This window comes from Benincasa hispida, chromosome 11 (genome assembly GCF_009727055.1).
Source record: "Benincasa hispida cultivar B227 chromosome 11, ASM972705v1, whole genome shotgun sequence".
Taxonomy (NCBI): domain Eukaryota; kingdom Viridiplantae; phylum Streptophyta; class Magnoliopsida; order Cucurbitales; family Cucurbitaceae; genus Benincasa; species Benincasa hispida.
The window spans coordinates 73589881-73611193 of record NC_052359.1 but is presented as its reverse complement, the minus strand read 5'-3'; the positions used below and the strand labels follow the sequence as shown (position 1 = coordinate 73611193).

At 35.6% G+C, this 21313-nt stretch overlaps 1 protein-coding gene across 1 annotated transcript in view; it reads right to left on the bottom strand.

The window, feature by feature from the left end:
• Positions 1 to 918: 918 nt before the first annotated feature.
• Positions 919 to 21313, bottom strand: part of LOC120090923 (regulation of nuclear pre-mRNA domain-containing protein 1B-like) — a 43881-nt gene continuing 23486 nt past the window's right edge. Inside the window, exons 4-8 of the mRNA XM_039048615.1 lie at positions 17900 to 18061; positions 17652 to 17808; positions 3904 to 4043; positions 3752 to 3787; positions 919 to 2378 (exon numbers count right to left, since the gene is read on the bottom strand). Of these exons, the coding sequence (XP_038904543.1) occupies positions 1515 to 2378; positions 3752 to 3787; positions 3904 to 4043; positions 17652 to 17808; positions 17900 to 18061 (1359 nt within the window). The 3' untranslated portion in view covers positions 919 to 1514. The remainder of the gene's footprint in view (positions 2379 to 3751; positions 3788 to 3903; positions 4044 to 17651; positions 17809 to 17899; positions 18062 to 21313) is intronic.

Genomic DNA, 21313 nt, shown 5'->3' with positions numbered 1-21313 from the left:
GTAAATTGTTAGCAATGTTAATGAATTCAAAGAAATATTTTTAAGTGGTTTTGAAATAGTTTAAATAATTTTTTTTACATTCAAAATTATTATCAAACATGTCTTTATTCTTTTAGAATCAATTTAATGTTTAAACTTGTACTAATATATACAATTTTTATACCACATTAAATGATGAAAAGTATATTTCGAAGTAATTTTAATAGTGATCCAAGTAATTTTAACATTTTCAAATTACTTCCACACATGCCTTAAATTTGCTTTAAAATGAAATCAATGCGAGAAGATTAAGGTATGAATCCAAATTTTGTTGAGATCCAATAGCTTCTAAAGGTGCCATATTAAGAGATGATCAAAGTCCCTATAGTAAAAATAGACAAACTTGATGAACTCCGATTAACCAGTATTTTGAAATATGATAAAATGTTATCTCTGTTTAACCAGTATTTTGAAATATGATAAAATGTTATTTTAATTATTTCAAAATCACTTCCAATTCAATGACTTTTAAGAGGTCGAAAGTGCTTTTAACAAATTAAAAATGTATTTCAAAATTTATATAATATATGGATAAAAGTTGTTATTATAAATGTATGCATTTATAGAATAACTGCTTTTACTCAATAAATAACATTTTATTGGACACAAAAACCTAAGTTCCATTTCAAGTTTACATTCAAATTAACCAGGCAAATGAAAATTTCAAATTAACCCATACGAGGAATTATATTCAAGCAGACATTTTTTGGCACCTGTAAAATTCACTTCATCAATATATATATATTTTGATATTCGTGAGTTAGAACCAACTTACGTGCACCTTGACTAATCTCACATCAATATTTATATTTTATTCAACACAAATAAAAGAGGGGAAAAAAATCAAGCATCAGATGAGGCAAGAAGAGTGAGGAACAGTTTATTCTAAATAAAAGTTCTCTACTGAATAAGAAAACAGGGCAACAGATTACAAAACAGTGGCACTGCTGTATTTAACTTGTAATTTTCATGGCCTCACTAAGTTATATTACAGACCAGTATCATCCTGTTATTGCTATCCAAAATAAGTCTATTTGGCCACTCTATCCATGAAGATTTTAAAGGCAACAGGGTCTTGAAAGCTGAATCTAACATGTCAACTAAAAATCTTCTGGGCAGTACTCTAACCAGCTTCCAAACATATGGGAGAAAAGCTTACCTGGCCACAGTAAAATTTTGAGGTAGCCTAGAATTCATCGAGCTTCCAAATTTTTATAGCATTAGATTGGAAAGGCCTAAATGTAGCCACCTAATTTTTCCATCAGCACGGACGAATCCTCAGCTGCAACATGCTCTTTTAAATTGTTGGCAGGAGAAGATATACTAAAACTTCTACATAATAAAAAAAAAATCTACTAATTTACATGATAATACAAATTCTGAAATGAACTCTCAGTTGGCAAGTAGAAATGTGTATGGCAAAGCTGTTAACCCTTTAAGTGAAGATTTGGCCCACGTAAATTCTACCTGGGAACTTACTGCCTAGGGACCGGGGGTGGCGTCGACTGCTGGCCTTGCCCATAAAAACCTATACCGGGTGGCCGATAAAATCCTGCTGAAGTTGGCTGTGACTGCTGAGGCTGCTGCAGCTGTTGCTGAGGTGGCTGAGATGTCGGCCTACTCAAACCCATCGCAATATGTGGAGGCAACGGAGGTGGAGGTGGTAGAGAATATGCTCCAAAATTATACGGTAATACCCCCATTAATCCACCAGGCTGCACATATTGATTCACTGGTGGAGTTGAGGACAGAGATGGTGGCGCTGGCGGAGGTGGTGGAGCAAATGAAGCTTGACTTGGGTTCGCCTGCGAAACAGGTTGCCCGTTTACTGACTGTGCAAGTGGTAAACTTGTCAATTGTGGTTGTTGCATAGGTGTAACAAATGATGCACTAACGCCATCTGAACTGCTGACATCAGAAATAGGCATTGGCTTCTCAAGTTTCTGTCGTTTCTCAGGAGAGAATATGGACAATGAAGAGAACCCAGATGATTTAAGGCTACCATTCATGGAAGCAGCTTCTTCTGCAACAAGGGATGAAAGAACAGAGGTAAGCATCTGTGCCGATGATGTAGAAGCAGCCAACTTTGCAGCAACGGCGGCAGCAGCAGCTCTCTTGTTTTCCTCTTCACTGGTTTTAGGACCAGGAAAAGACGCCATAGCCTGGACAAGAGGGGACTGAGAAGAGATTATGTTTTGTTGAACCGAAGATAACTTAGTATCGGTCACATGTGTCATTTCTGTCAGGAGATCCATGGTAGTAGCTGAAGAACCAGGAACTGGAGTCGAAGTAAATCTCTTCCGAACATTACTTGCAAGCTCAATTTGAGATCGAGCAATCTGCAGATTCATAAGCAATAATTTCCAATCTACATGAGCAAACTGAAATTAGAAAATATCAAACTCTATAACGAATCGTTAATCGTTTTACTTCCCCGCAAACGAGACATTTAATATGAGATCTCAGTCCATGTGAATGGCAGAGAACAATCAAGTCAATACAGATGGATACAGTCAGCATCTGATATAGATTCATACATACTCATAAACATAAGATAAAATGAACAGATAAAGTGAAAACCCAAGTGCTCTTTCTCTCTAATTGATATACTGGGGGGAAATGAACAAATAGAGTACACAACCTAGTGCTCTCTCCCTCCCTCTCTCAAATAAAGAGACTTGAGGCATTAAATTCTTGAGTCTTGACCATGATATTTTTTTTTACGGATGTTACCCTTTCCAATTTATAAGACTACCTTGCAAGAAGCCACCTTATTAAGTCATATTCAGAAGGTTCCAACCGAAGTTTAATCTACTAATCCACTTTCATTAGAAAATGCACAGCTTAGAAATTTTCTTAATAAAAAGTGTCTAAAGTTGCATTAGAAATTTCCTTGATGTAGGTTCACAGAAAATAGAAAATTACAGTACAATTTAATTACTACAGCCTAAAATAGCTTAGCAATGACTGAGCAAATTGATATATCACGTTTCCATGATCGCTGTGAGAAAAGAAACTAAAAGTAGATTTCCCAAATGATTGAGCTACTAATTGTTTGAACTGTAATATTGATATCGAAACTCATTCATACCACATGAATAAGTAGATAAGTTGTGATGCTAGTGGATATGAGGAAAACAATAGAGATTTCTTTCTTCCCAGATGCCGACTCTAGCATTGAAATTTAGCATACAGCCAATCAAGCATTAAGTTCCAAAAACGAATTTACATTAGTGAAAAATATGAATGATTTTTACCGCTTATTAACAATGTTGGTCAACCAATAATATCTAAACGATGATACAAAAGCGGATTCAAAAGATCAACAGTTTTAAGTTTTCATTATTATTTGTAAGTATCTGAGTAATCAAATATCCTACATCAAACTTATGAAGAACCCCAAAATCATATGTGCCCACATAATTATACACTCCAAACAAGTTCATTCAGTCTGGTTTTCCTCCTTTACGTTTCTTGTCACGGTACTATTGTGTTCACTTGCTCAAGGGTGTCTTCACTCTGACTTAAATGTTACTAGGTGCACCAAAGTTCAATGTTTTGACATATCCAAATATCTTATACCATATTTCATTGTTTCAAGGTATAAAGGACATCTTGATCCACCTTCAAAACTACTTCAAGCCAACAGGTGATCCCAAACCTAAACTCTTGCTACTTCAAAAAAGAAAATATACAAAGTGGTCAATCTTACCTGCAACTGACTGCGAACTAGTTCCAGCTTTGATTCCTGTAATATTTCAAAGAGAAATCAACTTTATAATGAAAGTATCTCAATAATATAGAGGAGACTTGCAATCGGGTTAAATTATTGGGGGAAGCCAAAAAAGATGGAAGGAAAGTTACTTGGTCCTGAAGCGCTTCTACAAGCAAGGAAACCAAAGAAGCCCTAGTTGCCTCAACACTTTCGAGCTGCCTAATACATTCTTGAATTACATTTTCCTGCTCTTGAAGGTCATCCAGCAAACCAGACCTTGGTTGAGTTCCTAGTTTGGAAAGAAAGTACAGAGAGAACTGCTCTTATAGTACGTTTCAAGGAATAAGGTCTCACCACACAAACATAAAAAAACAGCAGGGGAATTCTATATACCAAAACAAAATAAGCCAGCGAATAGAATAACCACTGCATTACAATCTATCGAGAGAAGTAATTAGGCATTTTATAAGATATGTATGAACTAAAATTAGGGTTTGGATGCAATAATAATATGGGAAATGACCCATTGACTTGACCAATGTTCCAACACTCAAGTTGGATTGAAGATTTCTATTAATCATTCTTAGCTTGCTTACTAAGGTTACAAAGGTAGAATCTTTGTAATCCTTCCATGAATTTAGCCACCTGTTTATTCAGAATAGCTGGTAATGACTCCACTATAAAGCATTTCTTTCATAAAGTGCCTATCAATTTCTATTTTTATATTCATGTCATAATGGAAGACTACATATCGATTTCTCTTCATACTTTACTACTCTCAAATCTTATTTTAGCTATAGAGATATCACATGCATGATCCAACCACCCAGACTTCGAGTTCAGTCCTTATAAGAACATTTGCAACTGGATCACTGAGATACAAGTTTGTGCCAACACGATGAGAAAAGAAACAGAACTAGCCACTCATCTACAAAACCCTTAGCTAGAACTTTAATTGAGCTTTAAAAACAAAAATATTATTGTACACAATGTTGATTTTGAACTCTTGTTATAATAGTAATAATAATAATAATTCACAGTTCTAAAACAAGTTGTTGTTATTATTATTATTATTATTATTATTATTATCATCATCATCATCATCATCATTCAATCTTTAAAGGGAAAATATCTTTTCGGTGGCCCGGTTTCAAAAGGTTTTAAGTAATAAGATAAATAGAGACAATACAAAGCTTAAACGGAGAAAATAAAAACGTTCAAATACAAACAAATGTCTTGAATAGAATAATTAGCATAAGGCTTCGAGAAGAATGCCAAGAAGAGTCTAGAAGACCAGTAGAACCCAAAAGATCCATCCATCGAAATCGAATGCCTCAAAAAATCTTCTGAATGCACTATGGGCCAAACTCAAGGGGAAAATAGAGGGAGAAAAGTTAGGTTTCAAAATGTTACATTACCCAAGTTCGAGTGGAGCTCCTTTTGCAAAATCAATTTCTTTGTTAGTAGTAGTTTTATTTCCCCCTTTTTTTTAATTCATAAGTATCTAGGCCAGCTTATGCGCATGGTGCACCTCGACTCACAAGACAACTCGCCTGGCCCTACAACATGTGAGTGTGAAGGAAACTCATGGGATATTAAATCTTAGGTAGGTGGCCACCATGGATTAAACCCATGATCTCTTAGCCCTTTATCAAAGGAATGTTCCCTTATTTACCACTAGACCAACCCATGATGGTTATTTCTTTGTTAGTTGTTCTTCATTGTTCTATCTTGTATTTTTGGGCTTCTTTCTTTTGTATCATATTGTCTTTTTTCATTCCATTGGAAGCTAGTAACATTAAACATCTTTATTCCTTTTTCATAATGAAAAGTTTTTGGTTTTTTTTTAAAAAAACAAAATAATAATAAAAATAATAAAGCAGCATCGTGATCTAGCTTTCTAGAGTTTAGTTGTGTCTTCTATGAGGTAATTAGATTGTCTTACATGAGGCAAAGTTTTATTTCTTTGCTGGTGATGGTACTTCCAAAGCTTCTTTTCATGGGAGTTCACGCAGAGTTCTTTGTGTAATGTGCAGAAATGGTTTGAAGATTGGGAGTTTAATGGAATCTATCTATTTGATCTTGAGAAGCTTTCTTTATGGGCCTAAACATCACTAGATTCCTTTTCCAATCTTCTAAGCAATCTATTGTTCCTTCCTCCCAAAGATTCTACATGATAACACACACCTCCGCCAACTACAAGAAACGACCTTTCTCACGAAAAGACGGATGGAGGAGGAACTCTCCAAACCCAACAATAATGTCCCCTTAATGGGCAAGCACAAAACCAAACATCTTGGACAAATTCCAGACAGATTGCACAAATTTGCATTTTAGGATGTAATCTAGGTCCTCCTCTGCCTTCCCACAAGGAAAACAACAAAATGAGCCCAATAACAACGATATCCTCCTTGGAAGCCAATCCAAGGTATTCACGTGTCCATAGAGAAGCTTTCTGATAATATTGCAACAGGTTGCCTTAGGGTGGATTGTGAAAGATTTTTTTGGTTGGTTGGGGGTCGATTCATAGTTTTCTTTGAAAGGCTTCAAGTAGCGTCCAGTTTTTAGTATTTGGTGGATACCTAAATCATCATATCAAAGATCTGACTTCTTTTTCGAAAAAACCTAATCTTGTTGCCGGTACCCTAGTCGTCGTCACTAGAATAACCAATGTTGCCAAACTAGCCTTCTTCCTTAGGCAAAGTCGAGCATCACCGAAAAACCTAGCAATTTGATAGTCATAGATCTCAAGCATCACCATCACTACAATTCAAAAATCGTAAAATTGCAGACCTCCAGATCTTGAGCCCTTCCTCATCATGGTATCTTAGCGCCACATCGCTACTTGCTCGATGTCACTGTTGTTGCCTCCCTCGAAGCTACCTCCATCGCCTCGAACAAAGTTGTCGCCGCCGTGATCTCGGCAAGTCTGCACGAAGTCTTCACTGTAGTAACCTCCACACAATTTTCTTGTTTTTTTTTTGGTTTCCTTCGTTGTTGATAGTTACCACCGTCACCATCTTCCCCAGTCATCGTCGCCACCATTGTTTATAAACTAATTGAAGTTTTTTTTTTCCCTCTCTTTTACCAATGTCAGGTTTAGAATCTCGAGTTACCAGTTTTCCCTTCACCGAGGGCAACAATACTCAAATAACATGTGACAAAATCAAAGGCCCCAACTATCTTCAGTGGTCCTAATCTGTGATGATGTTCATATAGTCACAAATGAGAAGACTATATCATAGGTAAAGCAACTTCACCCCAACTCAAAGATCCAAAATTCTCCAAATGGAGGGCTAAGAACAATCAAGTTATGAGTCGGTTGATCAACTCCATGTCTAATGAGATCAGGGAGAATTTTCGCTTAAGAATAAACTGCCAAAGAAATTTGGGATATTGCTTGATATACTTTCTCATATAAGGAATACACTGTTGAACTTTTCCAGATCAAGACTACTCTCCAAGATCTCAAACAAGGTGATGTATTTGTTACAACTTACTACACCACTTTATAACTATTGGCAACAATAGAATTTAGTTGAAACACATGAATAAAAATGTTCTACTAATGGTAATCTCTTTTGAGAAATTGTGGAGACAGGATTTTCAAGTTTCTTGTGGGTCTCAATAAATCTTTGGATTAAGTTTGTGGTCGAATCCTCAATATTAAGCCATTATCTAGTTTTCGAGAAGCTTTTGCTAAAATTTGTAAAGAAAATAGTCCAAATAGGATTCAAGAACATTATCATTCAAAGATAATGTTCTTCAAGTCTTATCTGGACCATCTTTGAAGCCCATGACTCAAAAATTATGGACCAATGCTGTCAAAGTTCTACTTGCTGAAATTTGGTTCGAAAGAAATCAGAGGGTGTCCCATTATAAATCTCTTTAATGGTCAGATCGCTTTGAAGTGACAAGAATCAATGCCTCATCTTGGTGTTCTCTTTCTAAGCTTTTTTATGAACTTTTCTATCTAAGATATTTGTTTGAATTGGGGAGCGTTCATCTTTTCTGTTTAATCATGACTTTTAGGATGGTTACCTTATGGCTTTTAGCAGTTTTATGTCTTCTTTTGAATATTTTGTATCCTTGTATTTTGAGCAAGTATTAGTCTCTTTTCATTATAGCAATGAAAAGTTTTGTTTCCTTTCAAAAAATGAAGAAAGTCAAAAGCAAGTAATGTTGGAATCAATGGCACATCCTGTTACTTCAAGTGGATCTACTTTCATTTCCCAACTAGATCATCCACATGATTCAATCACTCTTGCTGCTTGAGGTAAATCTCAATCATTTGGTAAGAGTTGATGATGCAAATGACGACCATGGTGTTGACTATTGTTATAGACTGGGACATGTCAAAGACATCTGTTGGAAATTACATGGAAAACCAACAAATAGGAAGCCAAATGCCACAAAATCAGATCACGAAACCGATGGCAATGTTGCTGTCTCTAAAACTTCAAGCCAACAACCAGTTACCAAAGATCTATAGGACATGTAAGCAACTACTAAACAAAACAAATCAACATTCAGTATGTGGCTCTGGAAATGAGCAACAAGGTATCTAAAAGCCCTTACTTTCCATATTGAAACCCTTTCATCATAACGAATAGTGGAATCTAGAGTGTCATATCATGACAAGTGATATACCTTTATTCTCATCTTTTTCCCTTCATACACCCTTTCTTATGATATGTTTTTCAAGTACGGCAAGGACAGACTAGTGAATGACAAGAAGAATTCGTAGTCATGCCATAGGACCAGTCAGATGCTTTCACTCATTATTTTCATGTTTTAAACGTCAGCCTTGTTTGAACTCAGAGTTCTGATGTTCGTTTAACAAACATTTTAAGAATTTTTCTGGTGTTCATTTATGTTTTTTTTTCCGGGGGCCCCGAACTAAGGTTTTGATTTAATTGAATTTTCATTCTCTTAAGGTTATTTACTTAATAAAACCAGTTGATTTTAGCTCCGTTTGTAAAGAGTTTATTTTAAAGTTTATGCATGCATGTGATAATGGCCCTATTAATAATCTTAGAAAGTCGGGTCGTTACAGTGGTCAACCTTTCCATTCAAATTGTTGATGGTACACCTACTAGTAATAGGGATCAGAAGTATTCAAATTTCAAGCTCCATAACTCTTGAATTAGTTTTATTTGTGCCAAAATTTGAGTATAATTTGTTGTCCATGAGTAAGTTGAATAAGGACTTGAACTATGAAACTTAAATTCTTTGCATATTCATGTATTTTTCAGGACTTGGGATCAGTGAAGGCGATTGACAATGTTGAATTATGTGTCGGTTGTATCTTCTCAACACAATGAGTCCTCCACCAACATAATGCAATAAACTTGCAGTTCAATCTAATCATAGGTTTGTGTATGTTTTCGAGTCTTTAAATAAAGATAGTCTTGTCATGATGTTGTACTATCTCTTGGTCATCCCAACTTTGCCTACCTTAGCATTAGTTCCCTAATTTATTTCTCAATAAAAAGACTCAGTTTTTTCATTATGAAATTTGTCTACTCTCCAAACACACGTGTCATTTTTTCACCTCATATTTACTCTCCATCTCAACTGTTCTCTCTTATCCATAGAGGCATTAAGGACCTTCAAGAGTAAAAAAATATCAATTGACGTGGTTTCTTCTTTTCATTGATGATCCCACATGTTTAATTTGGGTATTCCTTATGAGAGATAAATATAAAACCAGCCAACTATTTACGGTCTTTCATAAAATGATCCAAACCCAGTTTCAAACCAATATCAAAGTACTTAAAACGGACTATGCTTGTGATTTTTTCAACTCTACTCTTAGTCCCTATCTTCAAACTCATGGTATAGTTCACCAAAGTTCTTGTGTTGATACAACACAACAAAATGTAGTTAAACGCAAAAAACGTCATGTCCTCAATATATAGCTCGATCCCTAATGCTCACTTCACAAGTTCAAAAACTTTTAGGGGTGAAGCTTTCCTAAGTACTACCTATCTCATAAATTGATTGCCCTCCTGCGTTCTAAACTTCAACATATTGTTATACAAGTTACTTACACTGTATCCTACCTCTCATCTCATGTCTCCTCTAGCATCTTTCTCGAGTACTCTCCAAACAAGAAAGGGTACAAACGTTATCATCCACTAAATCACCAATTCTTTCACATTCTTTGAAAAAGAGTCATATTTTTCCAGTTCTGCAACCTAGAGGGGCATTATAATCTCGAACCACATAATTGGGACTATATTCTTGACTTCCCTTTAATCTCATCCTCCAAAAATTCTCCTCTACCTTATTTTGAGCCAACTCCCATATCTACCTCTGAGCTTGAACAGCAAGTTTACTAGTGAAGAGCAAGACAACCTAAGAGGAATGAAATACGATCTTCAAGTTGGCAAAGCTAAGATCTAAACCAAAATCCCAATGTCTCTAGAACAATACATGCGAAGTCTGAAGATGATATAGACAAACCTATTGTTGTAAGAAAAGGTGTTCGCTCATGTACTCAACATCCATTTAGTAACACTTACCTTATACTAATCAATCACCACTTTTAGAGCATTTTTTTATATCACTAGATCAGATACAAGCTCCAAACACTTTCCAGAAGGCATTACAAAAACTTGAGTGGAAAGCGGCAACTTAGAGTAGTTGCAGGCTCAAAAGAAAAATGGGACATGGGTACTTACAAATTGATCCTCTTGTAAGCACACAATTGGATGTAAATGGATTTTTTCAACCAAACACTAACCATATGGAAATATAGAGAGATTCAAAGCGCATCTTATGACCAAAGGATTGACCCAAGAGGCCAAGCTTACGGAATTGACTATCAAGAAACCTTTGCTTCAATTGCCAAGCTAAATATAATTCAGGTACTTCTCTCTATTTCTACACATCTAGATCGGCCATTATTTAAATTTGATGTATTTTCTTTTCCCTTTTGAAACGAAAATGAAACTTTTCATTTAAGAAATGAAAAAGAGACTAATGCTCAAAGTACATAGAAACAATGAGTACAAATGCAAATTCAAAAGAAATACTAAGACATCAACCTTCTAAATGAAAAGACTAAGCTAGAAAGACAAAAGCATTCTATTTCAACTTGATGTACATAACTCATTTTTAAATCATGATCTAGTGGAGGAAGTGCACATGGATATGCTCCCAAGATTTTTTTTTTAAAATGGAAACAAGCCTCTTCATAAAGATAATGAAATGAGACTAATGCTCAATGTATAATAATAGATAGATACAAAAATACATAGAGCTAAGGATGAGCAAGTGCACCCAGGCATCTCAACTAGGTTGACACCCCCTTAGCACCCTCATCATATCGTAAATAATTCTAACACGCAAATAGAATCCGAGGACAAAAGAAACAAGAACAAACGAGAACAATACAACACAAAAAAACTTAAACTGGAAAAATAAAACCATGCCAATTGAAAAATAAGTCTTGAATGGAAAATTTTCAAATGGCTTGGAAGAAGTACACCAAGATGAGGCAATTAGTTGAGCTCCTTCAAAGCGATATACTCCTGAGATTTAAGGACAAATATACTAGAGGAAAGATATGTGAACTCAAAAAGTCCCTTTATGGACTAAAACAATCACCTCAAGACTATTTGAAAAGTTTATAAATATATTGAAACAAGATAGCTATACTCAGTGTTAATCTGCTCACACCCTATTCATCAAACATTCTCCCCAAGTAAGATCACTATGATTATGTTGATCCTTAGGTTATTAGTTATTGACTACTATTGTTATTTCATTTCAAACTCTACGATTTTATGTCTCGTTGGATCTTGAAAAATAGTCTCTTTACATTATATCAATGAGAAGTTTTGTTTCCATTTCAGAAAAAAAAAAGAAGAAGAAGAAGAAGAAGAAGAAAGAAAGAGAGAGAGAGTAAGATCCCTATATTTCCTATCGATATTTTGAATGAAATGATAGTCGAAGCCAATTGGTATTTGGTCTAAAATGCACAAGCCACCTACTTTTCCTTGATTTTCATATATTTGAGTGACACTCGTTGCATTCCTCATACTTCATTTAGGGAATCCTTAATCCATGAAGTGCATGTTGGGGGTCTATCTTGTCATTGAGACAAAACTTTCATGTCTCTAAAGGATCTAGCCAACATTTGGGCCTTTATACATACCTATTCCCATATCTATTTGGGAAAATCTTTTGATAAATTTTTTTCATTCCGGACAACTCAATTAACCCTACAACATTTTTAGGTGTCAAAGAAACTCGTAGGATATTAAATACTGGTAGGTGGCCACCATTGATTGAACCCATTATCTCTTAGTCCTTGATCAAACTCATGTTCTTTGTTTACCATTAGGCTAACCTATGATGGTTCTTTCAATAGATTTTAATTTAGCCTTCTGAAACTCAAAAGGGTTTTGATTATGAAAAGTTTATGTTCATAGTTGTTCTTTATATGGGTGTATTTGTTGTTCTGTACTTTTCTTTTTTACTCCCTTTAGGAGTTTATATCCCTTGAACTTTTGGTCTTTTTATTATATCAAATGAGAAGTTGTTTCTTGTAAAGGGCATACAAAATTTTTTCCAAAAAAAGGTCCAACAAAAGCAGCAGCTACACATTTGGATTAACAAGATACTTGATGACTTGAGATTAGGGCTCTCTCCTCTCTCCTCTCTCCCCTCTCCCCATTCCATTTATCCCCGTTCTTTCTTTCTTATCCAACATGTTCTCCAGTAACGCTTGCTCCGACCTCACTGCCTTACATCTGAAGATCCTTAATTATGGAAGTGGAAAGTTGCAAGATTAATGATTCCTTCTACTGTATTTGGAATGACTCCGCTTTGTTTTATGTGGAGGATATGGAAGCCAATTAAATTCTCAGGGTATCACCCTCTTAGATGAGTTGGTTCGTCGACACCATTTCCAAACTACTTCAAGGTCCCAACCGTTTCTTCCTCAAAAATGGGTGTGACGATTATGGTGTAATGAGATTATCAAAATTCAAATCAACTTCAGTTTGGATCCTAAGGTGCATCATTTGGCCTACTTCTGGTGGTCGTAACTATATTCATGTTCACTCGGGAGTATCACAGAAAGGATGGAAATCCTTTTATGTAATGCTAAGAGGATTCTTGAAGAAACAGAAATCTGAAGCAATTGCATATTTCCCAGCATATTAAGCCGAATTCTTCTTCATTGATCAAGGGTAGTTCAGGGTCTTCTTACTCAAGTGCTCAAGGTTCAAGTTTTGCGGAGATTGTAAAGAATCAAGCTTCTTCCAAGTCATCTGTTTTGGTATCATTAAAACAGAAGCATCTCTTCAGAGCATAAAAGTAGGCAGTCGATCCCCTTTGTTTTAAGGAGAAACAGAGTACGGATGCATTCTGGGTTATCAAAAATTCAAAAGTTTTTAAGAAAGATTTTGACGATTTATGGGTTGTTTCAAGATTATTTCTGTTTAATGACAGGAAAGACATTGCAAAGATATTGGAACATCTCTTTCAATCAAAGGTTATCATTAATCCTTCATTTGCTGAGAATGCCTTGATTAAAATTGATCATCAAAAGATGGAGGAGTTAATTGTGTTTCAGGCATATGGCAGGAGTTTGGAGAGTTTCATTCATTATTTGAAAAATGGAACAGATCCAACAGCCACCCATCAGTAGTCAAAGGTTATGGGGGCTGGATTTCGATCAAAAATCTTCCTTTGGATTATTGGAGTAGAAAAACTTTTGAGGCAATTGGAACATACTTTGGAGGACTTGAAAATATTTTAACAGATACTTTAAACCTCCTTAATTGTCTAAATTCAAAATTCAAGTGAAGAAGAATTTATGTGGGTTTATGCCGTCCGCCATTGAGATTACCGATGCTCAGCGTGGAAATATTTTTATGAACTTCGGTGATATTGAAGCGATTGGAACTCCGGTCATCACTTATGGTAATTTATTACTTGAGGATTTTACTAATCCTATTGATTTAATTCGATTACAGCAGGTTTTACTGGATGAAGTTTTTAACTCCAGCTTTAATAATCTAGAAGTGGATTTTCTTGCTTTAATTCAATCAAGCCCATTATTCTCTCGAAATTCTTTCGACGTCCTGTCAAAGGAAGATGAGAAGATGACAAAACAATCGTTAGAAACAGAGGAGTTGGTTTCCTCCAGCAAAGCAGACATTCTAGTGTGAAAGCAAGTTGTCAGGGTAAAGAACTCGATTTAATGAGGAAAGAGAAGCAAGCCATTCATTCACATTGTGAACCCATCAAAGTTATTCAGATTGAAAATATTAATGATTACCTTGATGCACAAGGCAATAGATTGTCTCTTGATATTCCCCCAAAAGTAATTCAAAAGGTTGTTTTCCCGAGCTCCATTTCTGCAAAAGGCATTTCAGATTCCAAGAACAATAAATCCTATACAGTTAAGGATGGGCCTTCTATATTCCCTCGCATTAAGGATACTTCCTCTAGTTCCGATTTGGACTTATTAGCCCCTCGTCTGTACCCATTTGCAGTGCTCTTTGTCCGAAAACAAGGGTGATAATCAGAGTTTTGGCTTTCAAAATCCATCCTCAAATATTCACATTTTAAGTGTTCCAGTGCATCAAACTCTCTCAAGGCTAATCAATTAATTGAAAAGGGACCTAGGAAGAGCAAGCTGATCACTACAGCTTCACCACTTTATAGAAGACATCTCCACTTGCTAAAGCCATTCCCCAAACATTTCATCAGGAAGAAGACTTCTTTTATCAACTCATAGTCAACAATAGTAAACTATGATTTATTAGAGGTGTGCTTTGTAAGGGTGCAAGTTCCTAGTCTCTCCATTAAAAGGTCAATTCAGCCACATTCCTTGTCTAATAAATTTCATCTTTCAGAGTTCAAAATCTCAAGGATCAAATGCAACCTTTATGTGAGGTTTTCCAAGAGAAATCTCAAAAGGCACTCACTCCAATCAGCAAGACTCTGATGCTGATGCAATAGTGAGTGCTAGTAGCGAAGATCTAGATTGCTCAAACACAGAGGAAGTTCAAGAAGTAGCTGAGATTGAGGCCGAATTTGGAGACGGTTCATAAGTTGTTTCAGCCAGAAGAGCAGCAGGTATTTGATCAAGAAACACCAACCCAACTAGTTAATTTGGGAGGTGATTTGAATACTCTGTTTTACGAGGAAGAGAATTTGAATTTAAAAGTGGTGGGTACTTCATGTCTCTCTCCTTTGCATCATTCTGAAATTCCATCACATTTGAAATCCATTGTTGAAAAATGTGGATCAATTTTCGGATGACCGTACTCGTTGACAAACACTTCTGAATCTGTTTGTTTGAAGAAAGATTATTTTTGGAATGAAGCTGACCAAGAATTCGCAGTGCAAGTTGGTACTTTGAGGATGCAAAAAAGCTGGAGCAAATTTATTCTGATCCTTCACAGAGGCTAGTTGCTGATTGTACTCTTTTGGATGTTGACACTGATGTTATTTCAGATCGCAAGGGAAGCATTGCTATCCTATCTTGTTCTGATCGTTTAGAAGATAATGCAAGTCCAGAATGCAACTTAATGCTGAATTGTACTCACTACATGTGTGAAACTGCCATGACCTTGAGGAAAGTATATTTTTCATACTAATTTCTAGTTGATGATTTGTTGAGAGGTTGAGCTGTTCCCAGCTCTGATTTTGACTCATCACACACAACTATTATGGCCAGCACATGATTAGAGAGCGTTGTAATTTTCACTCCTCTTTCGAGTTTGGGACTGTTTTGGAACTGCATATCGAAATACTTCCTCTTGGTGCACATTAAGCAAGGATTTCGAAGACTTCTCCATTCTGGACCTATGCTTAAATTGGTGGGATTTTATTTTCCCAGATTGCTAGTGGACCGCTTCTCAGATCATATCTCCTCTAGTTAATTTAATTTTGGGTCTCTTCGGTATTTGTTTGTTCTGTTTTGTCTAGTTTTGGCTTAGGTTAAAACCGCATGATCTTGTTACTCTTTTGTATGGGCTGAGTTTTAGCCTTGGTTTTATTTCTCTTGAGGATAGTTTGTATGGAAATGATGAGAGCGCTAAGAGGGTGTCAACCTAGTTGAGATGCCCTAGTGTGCCTCCTAATCCATAGGCCTTTTTGCTCTTTGTATACTTCTCTTGTACTTTGAGCATTAGTCTCATTTCATTATTAGTAATGAAGAGGCTCGTTTATATTTTCAAAAAAAAAAAAGAAAAAAAAAAGAATTGTTTCTTGTAAAGAGAACAAAAACAAAAACTTCTGCATGACTAGGTTACAGAATAGGTAAAAAAACAACTTACATCAACGAGCATCACCTTAACCATGACAAAGGCACCTTAATGCATTACATCATGATTCGGTATCCTCGTGCCTGTATACTGTTTTGTAAAATAAGATGCCTACATTTCATAGTTTCTTTGTACAGTAGTGTGTTTTTAATAATGTGTTCTAAACTGCGAGATATACCAAAGATGCAATAGACGTCTGGAAATTAAATGCTAAGCAAAAAAGTAAGTTCTTTGATTTTTTTTTCAAGAGCAAAACAAAAAAATATTAATAAGAGACTTGTATGTATTAGATATAGTCTTTTACATAATAAGCAAAAAACTCAAACAAATGAGAGTTTTTAAAGATATTAGTAAAATATATAGTCTTTCAGGAAACTTTTTTTTCTTTAAAAAAAAAAAACAATATATATTATATAATAAAGTTTTTTTAAAATATAAACTTGTAGGAACACCTTTGTTTAAAATATAAACTTATAGGAACACCTTTGTTTGCTTGGGCTTTTATTTTATATCAGAAGGCTTAAAGTTGCAGATTTGTGTATCTTCAGCAGCTACTTCATGTTTAATCAAGTTCAAAGTTGAGATTCTTTTTAGTTTTAAGTTGTTGGTAGCTGGAGTCGTCTGGGAGTTGTCCTCTTTCTAAGATTTTTGTGTTTTCCCTATTCAAGTTATGGTTTTGATTTGGGGGGCATTTTTCTTTTATGTTTGATTGTGGTCTTTGAGATAAGTTTGCTCACATTTTGTTGTATTCCATCTTTTCTTGAATTTTCTGTTTCCATGTATTTTGAGCTCCTCAGTGAAATAACCTCTTTTCATTATTTCAATGAAAAATTTTGTTTCCTTACAAAAAAAAAAAAAATAATAAATAAAATAGGAACACCTTTGCTTAAAATATAAACTCATAGGAACACCTGAGAGAGTATACTTACCTAGGCATGGCTCTTAAATCAACAATTCATTACAAAAGCCAGGCACCCTCAAGTTATAGAGCCTAGGATGCATATTAAAACACTGATATTAAGTGCATAGATCTAATTCTATTTCCCTTCAAAAAAAAAAAAAAAAGTACATCTATGTGTTGGTACAAATTCTCAATTCCATTTGACCCAAGATTCTATGTAGCAAAGTCCAACACTGCTGATCACATTACAAGGAAAAGAACAAAAATAAATAAATAACAAAGAAAGGCCCATCACCAAAATTTTCTCATAGCCAATGAACTAGGAGAAACTTTGAAGTCCCTTGAATAAGATCATCATTTTTAAGAAGAAAAAAAATGGAAACTTCTCATTGATTAATGAAAAAAAATAAATTGAATGTATCATAAGTATTCTTTAATAGCACATCGTTTACAAACGTAAATACTTGATTATCTAAAGTATATGAGGTCCCTTTCATAATAACATCCTCGATGAGAATCCACATGATTTGCAAAAGCTAATAGATTAAATTCTCCATGGATGTTGAAACTTCTATCAAAAGTCTATATTGCATGACTAGCACTTCTTATAAATGACCAACCACATAATGCAGAGCTTGGCTTACTTGACAACATCATCTTAAATTAAAATTGCACAAGATGACTATAGTAAATGAGGTTATACCTTGAGCTAAGGAGGCATTTAAGTCTTCCTCGATTTGATTCAGATTATGAGTAGCAGAACTACAGTTGTTCAGAGCAGCATCTTCATTCAGATGTTCATCAAGTACAGACTGAAATGCAGTAAGAATCTTTTCTGGAACACCTCCAACAGCCAGTTTCTAGAGTTAAGCAATAAAGATATAGGAGTCATAACACAAGAAATAAAATGGAAACTGCAATAATCCGCTGCTACCACAGCTAAGCTCTTACAATTCTCACAGAATGGGCATCCCTCTTCACTATCTTTATAGGATTTGAACTCTTCCCATTGCTGCTGGGTAATTGAGTTGGAGGTGGAGTTTTACCAAGCATTTCATCCTTAAGACTCTGACCCCGAGAACCAAAAACCTTTCTTTCTTCCCAAATATTGACCTTAACAAACCAATTCCCATGAAGGGAAACAAGGGAGAGAAAATTGAGTGAGACAAATGAAATCCCAACTTAAAAAATAAACACTCGAGATACTTTCATAAGAAAAGAGGGGAAGGGGGGAACTGGTCAATCTTACTATTACAACTTAAAATATAACATTGCAGGGCTAGTGGATTTCAAGCAAAAAATAAAAATAAAAATAAATAAAAACAAAAATGCACGAGAGGAGGATGATTAGAAGGAAATGTCAATTGACTTTGATCTGCAACCCAAAAAGAAAATGTATAAACTTTCATAAGTTCAATGTCTATCAAAGTATACCACGCTTTTTCATGGAAAAGAAATCGAAATTTGTACGTCAAAGTCACAGTTACGTGCAACCAGTATTTAACTAAGCAAATTGAAATAATACATGTCATGTCTATGAGGACACAACTGTACTCAGGGTAACACAGTTAGCAAAGCAAATTGAAATAATGCATGTGGACTGAGCAACCAACACATGGTATTGACATTTGCAGAGAGACATTGTGTTTCTGGAACAAGAAACTACTTTTCATTTAAAGATGAAAAGAACATAAAAGTTAAATGAAACAATCTCCTAAATGACTATAGAAGATTTTAAAAAAAATACTACCGGCCAAACAGGTGTATACCAAATGGGAGTTTTATTCAAATGATTAAAATCTAATCCATACAAGAGAGTGGGGTTCTCAATTTATAGAGAATTAAGTGTGGGATAGGGTAACTAATCTAAATTTACTAAATTACCAAAATCCTAATACATCATATTCTATCCGTCCCCAAAAAAAGAACTCGTCATCGAGTTTTAAAACGAAAATTAAGGTAAAAATATAAAAGAGTAAACCACTCGAACCAATATATCTCAAAACATCCGACATCAATAATATCCAAATTTCATGATTCAAGCCAATGAACCCAATAACTAATTTTTTCAAAAAATCCCCTGTTGTCAAAAAAAAGTGCAGAATTTCTCAGACACCAAGGGAAAACCCATTTTGTAAGTGTGAAGAAAATCCAATTGGGGATGGGTTTTGTGCACTTCATTAAATTTGTGTATGAGATGGCCAGTAAACTTCAATAAAGGGGAATGAGGTCCAAATTGGAAGGTATGGGGTTGTTTTTGGGCTAGAATGTATGGCTTATTGGTTGAAAGGCCCAAATTTTCAAAAGAAGGGGTCCTCTGCCTTTTTGGTTGGGTCTGAAAGAAGATTCCACGAGAAAAGATAGGGCAAACATCTTCCTCTTAGAGTTATTTCTTCTTCATCTTCTTGGATTTCACGTGAAATTGCAGATGGATTGTTCCTCTTGCCGACGGCTGCAAGTGGGTTGCAAACAGGCTTCCTTTCTTTCTCTTCATCAGCCATGAGGTCTCCTTCCTCCTCCACCAATGGTGCGTCTTTCTCCTTCTTCGTCCGCTCTCTCAATTCAACTCCTGTGTTGCCGCCGATCCCAACTGGAAACCCAACTTTTTCCGATTCGTAGCAATGTACTGGAGCTTGATCTTTAAACTCTTTCGAATCGGATTGCCCATGGGTTTTGTTTTCTTTTACTTCTGCTGCACCTTCGTTTTCAATATCTCCACCATCGATTTCATTAATCGATTGTTCCTCCTCGTCCAGTTCATGTTGTGCAATCTCCGAGTTAATCACATTGATTTTTCCCTCTTTCAACGCAAGCTCTTCCTTGCACGTTTTATCTTCTTTATTCGACTTATCGTGAACTGATTTTCCTTCCTCATCTTCTTTGCCCGACTTGTCCTCCTCGCTGGAATCGTCACTATATTGATGATGTCATTGCTGGTGATTATGAAATTTTGGTCGTTCGCGAATTAATAAAGGTGGATCTAGGATGTTTCTTGGTGGAATTTGCTTTTGCATATTCAAATTATGTCTTTCTTGAGAATAATTGGTGATTCTTGGTTGATTTTCTCCAACTCGTGGCAGCGAACCAAGATTGTTTTCTATTTGATCAAGTGTCAAGAACAAGTATTCAAGTAAACAATAGATACCATGTACTGACTGCAAGCGCCGGGTAGATGTCTTCGGTGATGGGGCAGTGGTTTGTTCCATCTTTTTGAGGGTTGTGACGAGGTCACTGCCAATAGGCCTTCTTCCCGCCATTAGGTCCAAGTTTCTTGGAGCTCTAATACCACTTGGTATATACCAAATGAGAGTTTTATTCCGATGATTAAAATCTAATCCATACAAGATCCTAATGAATTAAGTGTTGGATAGGGTAACCAATTCTAAATTTACTAAATTACTCAAATCCGAATGAATCACAGACAGGGAAATAAAGGCTTCCCAAACGTGAGGCATAAACCATGGATTTCTAAAAAGAAAAAACGGCCTGAAAAGTAGCAAAAATCAAACTAAAACAAGATCCAAATGAAAAAGTCTACCTCAAAACACCACCAACGCAAAAGAAGAGCAACATAATAATCCATGAAGAAAGTTCCTCGATAACTAACACAAACTCTTGGGCTTTATTTCATAGAGAGTGGCGCTGCATTCTTCAAGATAATGCAAAAACATCTTAATCCGATGCAATAGAGGGAAGACAGAGAAATTTGCTAAGGGGGATGACCCTTAGATAACCCAAGCTCGATCTTCCAAACCAGATTGCTCAAGCTTGGATCAAATGTCAAAAGTAGAACTACTAACACTGACACCATCCATTCATCCATCCTCTTTGAAAATCTCATTGGCATCCTTCTCAAAAACTTTTTATGGGGTGATTTTTTTAATGAAAAAGCGAACTTTCATTGAGAAAAAATGGAAAAATATAAAAGCAAACAAAAATGAAGATCACAAAGAAAATAAGTCAAACTGAACAATAGGCTTTGATCGAGTAAAATAAGACCTAAAAAATACAAAATAACTTCTTCGTTGGAATCCTACGGAAACATAGAATCTCAAAAAGAACCAAACTCGCTCGAAGACTTCTCAAGCCCTCTAAAGATTATGTTTTTCCTCCAACCCCAAAAGCCCCACAAAATCGTACAAACCTGAGCTTGCCACAAAAAAGGGCAGGTGAAGGAGCTCATTGATTGCTCTTCACAACTCTAAGGTCTACGAATGCCGAAGTCAAACGCCTCAAAGAAACAACCCCAAAAACTTGATCAAAGTCCTCAACTGCCCTCCTACAAATAATGCAACAAAACGACCAAACAACCAAGCTGGACATGATATAGTAAGGATTAAGGCAATCATATTTAATTCCCTAGGA